Source organism: Choloepus didactylus, chromosome X, assembly GCF_015220235.1.
Source record: "Choloepus didactylus isolate mChoDid1 chromosome X, mChoDid1.pri, whole genome shotgun sequence".
NCBI lineage: Eukaryota > Metazoa > Chordata > Mammalia > Pilosa > Megalonychidae > Choloepus > Choloepus didactylus.
Window position 1 is genome coordinate 7,636,094 of NC_051334.1, and position 12,519 is coordinate 7,648,612.

The following is a 12,519-nucleotide window of genomic DNA, read 5'->3' on the forward strand; positions in this document are numbered from 1 at the left end:
CAATACCCGTGTGTGATCATCCTCAACGTTCCTTCCCACCACCACCCCCCCAAAAAAGATCTTGATTTCTAAAAAGTGATAGCCATATTGATTTCTGAAGAATGTCTTTTAGAGGCCTAACTCACACATGCTTTGTCATCTCTTATGTTATGAACTTTGGCAGTATTTTCTCACACTACTGTCACAACACTACGCTAGGAAACCAGTGGGTGTCTGCCTTTGTTTCCCCTAAATTCTTGGGCCTAATTTCCTCTACATAGTTTAAAGATGGAGCTCCCCTGTCCCCCTTCAGACACTTTAAGTGATGCACGCTGCCCAGAGGATGCCTTTGCTTCTCATGTGACATTTAGAAGCAGGGATTTGCTTCGGCACGTCGACTTTCGCGAGCCGAGCAAGAAATTACAGCAAAGCCAAATTACAGATGTGTTCGGTTAATCCCACGGTTGTAAGAGAAAATATGTGGCCCAAGTAAATACAACCACTCAGCTCTAAGGAGAAGCGGTCGGGAGTGCTGTTGAAGGTGACAGTTTTCTCTGAGTGACAATCCTCTTTTGACCCTGTGATTCATTTTGTTTGCTCAAGAATACAGGATGTTTTTTTCCTGAGAGGAAGGACTTCAATGCATATTTACTTAAAGCTCTTACTTTATACTTCCTTTCCTTTTAATTGTTGTCTTCTGATCTAAAATTAGCTGGTGAGCCTAGCATCTTCCTATCAGAGGCAAAGTCTGTCGGCTGCGTGTTCAACAATCCATTACGCCCACTGTCACCTGAAGTCGAACAGGCATCTGGAGACACGCCTTGTGATTTTGTCCCTGGTGCATTCTATCTACATTTGAGAGCGTTTTTATTTGACAGATAGTCGTATTAATTATTATCCCCTCAGCTGCAGTTAGGTTAATAATTTCATGTTCAAAATGAAGTTCAAACTGTCTTGCCAGTAACCTTACTGAATAAAGAATCTACAAGAAAAGGAATTCGTTCGTGAAATCTGAGATCGTCAGAGCACCCTACTTCACCAGTAAACTGGATATCATTTACGCATGGAAAAAAAGGTCACATGTCCTTTAAAATCCCACATTTGCTACAGACATTCCTCATTCTCTTCTTTTGTTTGTGCAGTAACTAGATACAGGTACAATGAGAGTGAAATTAGTTTTCCCTGATTGAGGAAAATAAATGCTCAACGCCAGATTTTATCTGCCTTTCCTTCTCATTTGTTCTCTCTCTCTCTCAGAAAGTGGCAGCACTCTCCTTGCAAAAACTGCAAGCACTGAAAATGATCCAGATTTTTAGAATTCACCCTCACCTTGACAATGCGAAAATTACAAGCAGCAGTCAACTTTTACAAGATACCCTCATTATGTAACATTTATAGGCTGCCAAAAACATGCTAAAACTAATCAGATAACAAAGGTGAAGAGAAAACCTTCACCTGCCATGTAGCTAGCAGTGAATACACTTTTTATTTCCATGACATTTGCTGGCAGAAAGGGGTTGGCTTAAGGCGGGTCGGACTAACCTTCAACTTGTCATAGCGCTCACTCAAAGCCGCCACCTGATGATCACGGTGCCGCCCAACCAGTTTACACAAGGCACAGATTAACTGGTCATCGGCCACACAGTACATATTCACCTTCTCATCCTCGTGCTCCAGACACATCAGCCCCCGGATGTGCGAGTCTGGAATGGGCTCAATCAGACGATGGCCTGTAAAGGGCTTCTTGTTTGGGTGAGTGGCTTTCAGGCACTCATCACAGTAGGACACTTCGCAAGTGACACAGGTCTTCACAGCGTCCTGGGCAGGGTCCTGGTCACAGAACTGGCAGAGAACTTTCTCGGCAGAGGTCATGGCGTTGGCGTCAAATGCCCGCTCCCGGCGGGTCTCGCTGGGGGAATTGGGCCCACTCACCGACGCCTTCTGGAACCTGTCGATGATGTTCTGCAGGGTGACGTTGCGCTTGAGCCCGTCTAGACCTTGCTGGCTGAGGGTGATGACATGCCGGCAGGTGGGGCACTGGAAGGCGGTGATGGACTCCACGGACTCGTTGGTGGCACAGTGTGACACCAGGATGCGGTGGGCGCAGTTGAAGCAGAGGCTGTGTGCGCAGGGCAGCAGGAGAGGGTCCTCGAAGAGCTCCAGACAAATAGGGCAGGTCAGTTCCGACTCCAGTGTTTCCATCTTCAGGCGAAGCTCTCCTGTGTCATCAGCAAAATCCAAGGAAGCTGATCAGCTATCTGGAAAAAGAATGTAAGATGTGATTAGGCACGAGGGGGTCAGCCATGGGGGCGGTCGGCTTCGACTGCCTCTCAGAATCATTCCAAACCCCAGGTCACAGAAGGGTAAATCTGTGGACATTCCAAGTCATTCTTCTTCTAGTCTGTGGGGAAATAAGGAGGGAGAAAGGGAAAAAAAAAAAAAGCACCCTAAGCCAGCATACCAGCTAACACTTTCTAAGTACAAGTCACCGAGAGCAGTACATTTTTTTTTTCAATTTTGTTTCTCAAAAGGTTTTACTCCAAACTGGCAAGTTATTGAAACCGTAATTTCCATACTTTGTATCTAATCACAATAATCTTATTAGGTCTTGCATCGAAAATTAAAACATAAAAACATTAATTAATGAACTATAGATTCTTTCATAACTTTGCATTTATGAACTAAAATATTAATGGGCGTGTGTTCTGAGGAAGTTTTCCCTGTAATACCAACCCAGGGCTAGAGCCACAGAAGGGCAGGTACTGTAGAAATGGGCATGAAATGAACTTGAAATCAAATGCACGGGTTTCATGATAAAGCTTAAGATTTGGGGTGTCAGTTTCCAAAATACATTCCTGGGAGGGGAAAAAAAAAGATGTCTGTGATAGAGGCAGCATTTTTGGCATGCATTTGATACTCTAATTCTATTGTTTGATCTGGGGGTGGGTGGGGGTGGGCAGTGGGAAGCAAAGAAAAATAGCCGAGAGCCTTTTAGGGGATGAGGTGAGCCTGGATATCAATGACTTTATAACTGCCAGTAAGGATTTAGTTGATTAGAAGGAGGATTTTAGTGGTTATGCTATTCATTTGATGAGTTTTAACAGTGATGACGATTTCAGGTTAGAAAGGAACTTCAGGCAGCCCGCGGGGCTTGGAAGAGCCTTGCAAAGGCTGCTAGAGGGACACTGGCTGGCCTAAGAGCTCCTGTCAAGGGCTCACCCCTGCTGCCAGGAACAGGCTGGGGTGGCAGAAGGCCCCGTGCTCAGAGCCCCGCGGCCCAGGCACGCCCTCTGCCAGCTTAGCTGCTCCCCTCCAGGCCACCCTCGGGTGGCCCAGCTGCACGCTCGCTGGCTGTAAAGACCCTGCTGCTTCTGTGAACGCCGACCGCCTGCCCTTCAAAAAGGGCAGGGGAGAGACTCCCACACAAACCCCAGCTCATTAAGGGTGAAGGGGCCTCCTGCTCATTAGCAGGCCTGGGAACCAACCTCTTTGAACCTTCTCCCTTTCAAGACCATTAGCAGAGGCCCCGCTAACAGGGACGGAACATGACACGCAGCCCGGTGGACCCGAGGTTCAAGTCACCCGCCAGGGGGTGGTTCTCAGGAAGATTTATGGGAAGGCTTCCCATCCAAAGCTGTGTTAGTGATTCTGACAACCTGTCTTTTTGTGTTCACACTTCCATTTATTTGTAAAATTACCGATTCCTGTAATACCCTGACCCTTTCTAAAACAGCATCCCTCTGAATGACCATATGGTGCTTTGGTTCAACTACTGCTCATCTTGCTATCAACTGAATGGAAACCAGTCATTAAAAGTGTAAAGGATGTGCCGGCCTGTTGAAAATTAAAGAGCTACGGGCCTGGCATTTTTTTAAAAATCTTCAACCCTTCCCAATATCTCCGACATTTGAGAATGAATAAAGGGACAGCTGAGATTTGAGATAGTAAAGCCTGCTCATCTTTTCACAACCTGCGACGGAAACCCCCGGGCTGCTGTGGCAAGAAACTGAACATCCACATTGGGTCTCACTGACTCGTCATCTATAGATGGCTTGGATGGAATGGGAAGGTTTTGCTTGATGATCATTGTTTTGGTTAATTATGTGAAAATAGAATTCTCTCTAAATCAAATTTCTTTTCCCTTCCCATGAGAAGCATGTACGTTAAAGGAAAAAGGTCACCCTTTGGTCTGCTTTGTTCTCGGAGAACACCTACAGCTAGATCTCGACAGTGGAATGGGCATCCAATTACGCACGGAGAACTGTGATCATTAGATTTTTAATGCAGATGCCAGGATTTGGCCCCAGAGTGGTGACATCAGAATTTGTGGAGGGAAGTCCATTGTGGACCCCAGAAGCGGTGCCATTCTGTTCACTCATTCAAGGGCCCTTTAGTGAATGCTAGGCACAGCGCTGGCTCGGGAAGCCAGACCTGACCCTTCTCACCACCCCACCCCTACGATCATGGGCCAAGCCAGCCCTTACCTGGGTTGTCACGAGACTTTTCTAATTGGTCTCCTGGCTTCCATCCACTCTTGGCCCCCATCCCTCCGTCTATTCTCCACTCAGAAGCCAGAGGTACTGTCCAAATATGACAGAGCCTGCCTCTCCCCTGCTCTGGCCTCCAGGGGCTTCCCATCTCACTAGGAGAGAAATTCACCAGTCAAACCAGTCCCAGTAAACACAGACACAGACAGTGACCTCATTCCCTCCCACACTAGCCCTTGCTAACTGTGCTCTGGGCTCCTGGCCTTTTTGCAATTCCTCAAACACGCCAAGCACGTCCCATCTCCCCCTTCCTTGCTCCTGCAATGGCTTTTCCAATCCACATGACTCTCTGCTCCACTGTCACCTTCCCTGTGAATCCACATAAAACCAAGACCCCTGCTCCCACCACAACTACCCTGCCCCTCGCGGCAATCCTTCCTCCCCCATCTGGTCTATTTTTCTCCGTAGCATTTATCACTGGAGTGTTTTCTTTGCTTGTTTATTGTTCCATCTCTCCCCACTTCTCCCCTAACACTAGAATATAAGCTCTATGAGAGCAGAGACTTTCCTTTTCCCTTAAATATTTAATTAATAAATGTGCTGGCGTTTGGGAATAACCCATGTGTTCCAGGATCTTTCAAAATATTAAAACAGAAGTCAACAAACCATTTCTATAAGAGGCGAAATGGCAAATATTTTCGACTTTGTGGGCCATACTGTCTCTGTCACGACTACACAACTTTGCCATTGTCACACAGAAGTAGAAAGTAAATGATTGGACATGGCTATGTGCCAGTAAAACTGTATTTACATTAACAGTTGGCGGGCTGGATCCGGCCTGCTGATCTTAATTTGCCGACCCTTGCATTAGAAAACAAAGACATTTATAGCTAGCTGGACTACAAAATGAAAAGCACTCTCAGAGAGGTATGAATAATATGTTGTATGGGCAACGATGGTGGAGCAAGACTTCGACAAGCATGTGCAAGTCAAGATTACAGGGGAAATGATGTGCAATGGGATTTCCCCTGACATCAATGCAAATGATGTCAGTCTAGTGCTTAGGGGCAATTCATGTAAGAATGATTTAATAGCAGCTGCTCAGAACTGGGTATTTTTCTTTTATTGCCATGGCATTTGGCATGGTTTTTGTGCAATTGTCTACATGGTAAATGCTGGTTAACTGTATTAAGTGATGACAAAATACCTGGATGCAAAGTGAAGTTCATCCAATTTTTTAAATCTTTTGCCTGGAGGCACCAGAGGAAGGGGTTTTAATTTAATAGCTATAGTGGATCCCATTTTTTTCTACTTTTATCCAGATTTCACCATGATGCAAATTTTTTTTTGTTAAATTAATCACCGATATGTTACTTGCCAGCACATGTGCCATTTCCATGCCCCCTCCTAAATTAGCATGTTATATTTTTTTTAGCATTATTTACAATGTCTTTTTGAGAAATTAAACAAAATGCCATTCATTCCTTCAACAAATATTTGAGTGTGTCTGCATGTTTGGTTTGGGGGCAAGTAATGACAATACCTGGCCCCTGCCTTGGAGTTTTCCTGGCCCACTGGGGAGAGCAGATATGAACAAACAAACAGTTATGCAACACCACCAAAGACACCTGCCAAAGACAGACAGTGAATATTTAACTCTATATTGGAGGAGAAGGGGGCAGGGGAGGCTGTAGAAGCTGAACAGGGGTTCACCAAGAGGGAGAGGTGGGTGGGGAAGAGTTTGTGCAAAATGCTATCTGGTTTTTTTTTCTTTCTAGCCCTAGCAATTTATTCTCTATGACACAAAAAAAAAAAAAAAAAAAAAGAAGAAAGAAAGAAGGAAAGAAAAGAAAGAGAAAGAAGGAAAGAGAAAAAGAAAAAAAAAAAAAGATTCTTAGTGTTCACGACAATGGGAGGAAATCACAGGTGCATAACATTGACAGGAAATTGTATAGCTCAACATTTTTATGAATGGGCTGATGTGAGAGCCCTGGTCTCATTCCGAGGAGGATGTGGGTAATCTCTGGAACTCACTACAAAAAATGGGGATGGCAACAATTCACAGCCCACAGCTCTGTCCACAGTTTGAATGCCCAGAACGGGGACATGGAATAGTGAGTGAAAGGGAAGTTAGATAGATGGTCAGAGGTTCTAGAATCTTAGCCAGCTGTGCTACCTATTAGCTGCGTGTCCCTGGAAGAGCCTCCACAGACGTTTCCTATGATTCCTTCTAGCGCGTACACTAGTCATGTCCCGAAGCAAGAGACTCCTTAGCCACAGGCTGCATTTAAGCACTGCATCCTGGAAGACATCTCAAGAAACTTTCTTCCAGATTCAAAATTGCTGAGAAAAGCACTTTTTAAAACAGAGAAATTAATAAATGAGTATTTTTGTGGAAAACAATGATATGAATGTTTTCACATCTCCCTCTCTCATTCTGGGTATCACTGAAATTGTACATTTCTGATTTTCCTCTCTGACCACTGCTGACTTCTTCCTGCTAATCAACACCTAACAGCCCGTACTGCCTTCAAAAAAAAAAATCCATGGGTGTGTGTGTGTGTGTGTGTGTGTGTCTGTGTGTGTGTGTGTCTGTGTGTGTGTGTCTGTGTGTGTGTGTGTCTGTGTGTGTGTGTGTGTCTGTGTGTGTGTTTTTTTCATGTCCTGCCTCTGTGAGATGGCTTTCAGTCTGGTACCTTAGTGCAGCATGGAGAATTCTTTGCTTTGTGTACTGTAGGTGTCTCAGACTGAAGCAGGCATCTCGTGGGCTTCATCACCTTCCATCCCAAACCTGTTTTCCCTGGAAAGAAAAGCTCCTGGTGACTCCTCACGGTTCTTCCACCTTCCCCGAGCACCAGAAGTCAGAAACTCACATTTTCTCCTCCTTCCTTTCTATGACTATGTTAGGTTATGTGGCAATGAAGAATTAAGGTTGCCAATCAGCAGACCTTGAGCGGGGCTGTCATCCTGGATGGTTTGGGAGGACCCCATTGAATCACAGTTCTTAAAAGCGAAAGAGGAAAGCCAAGAAGTGGTCAGAGTGATGCAGCATGAGCAAGACTTGGCTGGCTATGGCTGGCTTTGAGGATGGAAGGGGGCTAAGAGCCAAGGAATGTGGGTGGCCTCTAGAAGCTGGAAAGGGCAAGAAAAGATTCTCCCCTGGAGCCTCCAGAAAGGACCCTAGCCCTGTAGGCAGCTTGAGGTTAGCCCAGCAAAACCTGTGTCGGACCTCTGACCTCCAGAACTGCAAGAGGAATGGGGGGTGTTTTAAGCCACTAAGTTTGTGGTCATTTGTCACAGCAGCAAGAGGAAACTCATACACTCTCTACCCCCTAAATCCAAATCACTAGCCAAGACACAGCGCTCTACCCTTAGTAGTTCTTTATATTGGTTTCCTTCTCTCTGTTCCCACTGTCTCTGTGCTGACCCAGGTTCTTTTTACTGTCCCAAAAAACCCTCCTAATTTTATTTCTCACCTCCTCCAATCTTTCCTCTTTTTTGGAGGGATTTCATATGTTGGTTTTCTTGTTTTTTGACTACTTCATACTAAACAAAGGAAAATTATTTAAAAAAAGAAAGGTCGCTCTAAATATTGTGACATGGATGTTTCCATTTATCAAAGTAAAGCTTTTAACTGAAAAACACAAAGCAATATGCCTATCCTATTCACAAAATATTTACTTTAAAGTATCATTGCCTAGTACACAACAGAGAAGTTAGTGATAGGACACAGGTTTAACGCTTTCTGATTCATCTCATTCTTTCAATACAGTCAGATTAGCTCTGGGCCCAAGATGGGCATGTGTGAGCACACAACTCACATGGAGATAACGGTCATAGTCTAATTTGGAGGCTGATCATGAAAGTATGGTCTAAGCCACATGACCATTCCTCCCATCCCATGATCAAAGCTAGATGTAAAAAGTGCATGCCTTTTGGGATAAAGGAATTAAATTGCAGGGAGACGGCAAACTAGTGGTGAGGGCTGGGAGGATGAGCGGACCTTGGCACCCAGATGGTGTCTATGGTGGATCTGGCTCATTTGTGTGCCTGGGCAGGTGGCCCTTTCTCCCTCTGGGCTCCAGTCATCTCTGTCCCGAGGCTGGGCACTCACCCCAGGAGGAGGGCCTTCCCAGAGAGAGAGGAAGGCTTTCTTTGGTTAAATGTAGAGGATCCTGGAGCAAAGAGATTGAAGGAGAAAGTTCCCAGTGGAAAAGAAAGGAAATGGAGACTCAAAGAACTCATCTGTGGGGTTTGGGCTTGAGAAGGGAGACGGAGAACTAAGAATGATTGCTCTTATGGAGTACTGTTCAAGGCCAAGGACATGGAAGTTAAGGGAGTAGGGGATCCCTTTGTTAGATTGATCTTTCATCTTTCCCCACCACCACCCAGCCTTTTGAAGAGGCAAAAACATTGGCTTGGCAAGTCAAGGCAGACAGAACATTGACCCCTCAGCCTATGCAGTCACAACACTTACCACTATCCTGCTTGGTAGGTCATTACAGATTTTCACAACTTTAGTCTTTGTAGTCTCTCTCCTGACTTCCACTCTGACACAGTCAAGATAACTTGCACCTTTAACTTCCTAAATGAGAGCAGCCTTGAAGAAACACCCAGGACCCCTGTGAAGATGGCATGCATTGGAAGGTCCAATCCATGGTCAAAGTCGATGGGTAGGCTTTCCAGTTCAGAATCCCAAGGATACAGAAGTCTCGCCAGTATATTTAAGAACTGACCAAGAATTAACAGTCACCAGACCAAATGCATTTATGAGTTCACTCACCCTTGCAGATGAGATATTGAATCGTCATGTCAAACATTAATTTTTAATTTCAAATTTCTCTTAATGGAGGACTTGACATTTTAATAGTAAGATAAAGCCACCTCTCAGTGCTTCCCAAAATGCATTCTACATCATGTCTGCATACTCTGTGAGAAATAATTATTTTTCTCACTTGAAGTATATGACAAAGAGCATAGCATGCCTTCTACCCATTGATAACGTTTCTTTTTGTCCCTCGCTTTGTATGGCTCTGAAGGCCTTCACTATCAGAGAAATTAACAAGCCACTAGACCAAAGGATGAATTTAGATACCAACACTGGACGGCCTGTGGTAAACTGTTAATACCAGGTTCCTCTCAGCCACTGCCCAGGGTACTTCCTCTTATCTTTTCCCTAAGTAACCCCTGAGATTTGGAAACTAACCTGGATGCCAAATTGACCAAAACACAACTGAGATAACAAACATGCTGTCAAAACCGCACAAAGTTCCAAGTCAAATAAAAATGGTTTGGAACAGGAAACTCCTAAAGGAAATGCTATGAAGCAATAGCAGTTTAGCTATCTGAGAGGAAATTTCTGAAACACGAACAAGTCCACGTACCTGCACCTCCCAGACCCCTCTCTTCACATGGGGAAGTTAAGAGTTAGCAAAAACCCAAACAGCAGCAAGTAAACTAAGAGATTATTCCTGCTCTAGAATCATACAGAATATTTTTTCAGGGAAAGTGATTCTTCTATCTTGGATCAACAGAAATACGGATTTTCCAGGAACTCAAAACTACTAACCTGTGGCACGCTGGAAATCAACTTTAGTTGGTGAGGCAGACATTGCAGCAGGGAATAAACTCAGAAGGGACTTGCTCTCATCTCAGATAAACATCTGTGCCTCTCTCAACTCAGAAAATTATCTAACAGAAACTCAATAAAAACTGGATGCTACATCCAAGAAGAGTTCACCACAGATATTTTAAATAACAGAATACAAGCACTCAGCATCTGCATATTCAATCGTGGTTTAATATTTAACTCTGTGTTATAGAAACCACAGAATAAACACAAGACCCAAATGCCACTTTCCTGATTAGCACCCCTGATGGAGTTGAGAAGCAGGTTAAGTCAGTAAATGTACAATAAAACAGGGCCGTGAGGTGATGGAAATCCAGTTGCATTTAATGGCATTCTAAAGGACTGGAATGGGTATGACAATATAAGCTGCTTCTCACTCCAAATTATGGCAGAATAGTAAAAATGCAAACTGGTTCTTAAAGCAACAGTATAGATAAAACATTGAGCAGGAACAGGGAATAAGAGGTAATTCAGTAACATTCTATAGGTGATGCCTCAGAAATGTCGCTGCGGTTCACTTCAGACCGTCAGCGCACTCAAATGTCACCACTTAACTAGTAACAGAAAACTAAGAGTTTATGCCAACCAATTTTTAGGGGACCAAAAAAGGAATGGTTGGAAAAAAAGGTGACAAGCTAATAAACACCGAGCCATGAGTCTCAAATTTTACCATAATTAATCAGTACAAGAGAAATGTTTGAATGCTTGACATTTCCCCCTTATTCCAAGGAGTGCTGAAGTTAAAATTTTTGACCTGATGCCTAAAGTGAGGACACCCGGGAAGACTTTCAATTTCACAAAACACCCACGTGGTGGAATTCATGCACAGTGAATCACAAAACCTTGTCGGTACTTCCATCTCTGTGTAGAATATGCTCATTTTTAGTAATTGGATCTCTAGGACATTCTTTAAAATAATCACCTTCTCGCCTAACCATGCAACCTGACGAACAATGAATGAACACTCGGGAAAAGAATCACTTGCAAACTTGGCAGACATCTTTAGGGACATGAACACTTTAATGATAAAAATTAAGGGAAAAGGTGAGCCAGGTCACACCAGCTGGTGATTTTAATTGAAAGCTAGTCTTCCAAATTTACTTAATAAAAGCTTAAATATATCTACTTGAGGTTCATTTTTACAAACAGACAAGCAAAAAGCCACAACGATCATGCAAACAAGCAATCCTGATTTCTGGAGGAACAACTACACTCTCCTGCTCTGTCTTAGCCTCAGACATGCAACTTGTTCTATTGCAAGACTGATACGCATGCTACAAACAGGAAACCGCCAGCACTTTTGTCCTTAATCATTCCTTTAGCATCGGTATACATTCTTATAAATAGATTGACGTGAATACCCACCAATGGACTGCACCCTAGTTCTTTCTGAAGAAACATCGCCGTAGGCAGACGGTGGGGACCCACGAAACAGAGGCCCCTGAAACCAGATGGTGGGTGGCAGGCAGTGAGGGAGCAGTCCTATTCGTCTGTGAGAGCGTCCACAGTGAAACACAACAGGAAAGTCGACCCGACAATTCCAGGAAGGCCAGCTCCACCTCGTCCACTCCGCCAGGGCTGCTGAGTTGAGGAATCAAAACTCTCTCTGCTTTCCAACTGCCTTTTCCAAGGACCCCACCGTGGCTGCCCTATCCCCTCACCCACTCAGTGTTCAGCTGAAACAAAATGAAAAGCAGCACAGGTCAGGCCAACACCCATTGCCTGGTCCAAAAAAAACCCTGACTTGGCACCAGATTCTGCACTCATGGCTCGCGGGGACCAGCAGAGGCTCAGCCGGCTGGGTCAGGATCCTGAGCCAAACCCTGGGTGCCAGCCTTCCCTGCTGCCACGGAGAGGGGCTGCCCGGCTACCAGGGTCTGAAACTGGACTTCTGCCTCCCCCGCAGTTTGGTCCTACCGAGCAGCACCCTACTGAGCCCATTATCACATGAGGACTTGATGCTGTTGGCTTTATTTTTTTTTTTACAATATTCTTATGATTGTGTGTCATTATCTTCTGGATTAAAGGGTATTGTCCGGAAGTTTCTTTCAAAAGTTACACCAGGAAGAATAATCTCCAGTACAGACACAACAAAAGACTCCTTTCTTTCTTTCAAAACTAGGGATCTAAATTGCAGCCTAAACAACTGATAAACAATTGAAAATATATGTGTGTGTATGAAAGCTATATCTGTGATAGGTGTCCCAAATTTCACTCTCTGCAATGGTAAGGAAAGGGTGAGTTGAGAATGGAAAGTAATCTTTTAAAATTTGATCTTGTCTAAAGGAAGAAGGGGAAGTAGACTTCCCCAAAGCAAAAAAAATTTGTCCTGCACTGCAGTTCTTTCAAGGATGTTGCTTATCAGTATGCAAGACAACAAATTGCAACTAAAGTAAATCATCAGGAAAGTATAAAAAAGGTTTC

At 44.2% G+C, this 12,519-nt stretch overlaps 1 protein-coding gene across 5 annotated transcripts in view; it reads right to left on the minus strand.

Moving 5' to 3' along the window:
• MID1 (midline 1) overlaps nucleotides 1–12,519 on the minus strand; it is a 388,352-nt gene that overhangs the window by 153,031 nt on the left and 222,802 nt on the right. For 3 of the 5 annotated variants that reach the window (XM_037821570.1, XM_037821568.1, XM_037821571.1), the window contains exon 2: nucleotides 1,522–2,237. In XM_037821570.1, coding sequence (XP_037677498.1) covers nucleotides 1,522–2,181 — 660 coding nt within the window. In that variant the 5' untranslated portion in view covers nucleotides 2,182–2,237. Of the gene's footprint in view, nucleotides 1–1,521; nucleotides 2,238–11,460; nucleotides 11,843–12,519 lie in introns of those variants that run through there. The other 2 variants (XM_037821572.1, XM_037821567.1) reach the window with 2 other exon arrangements.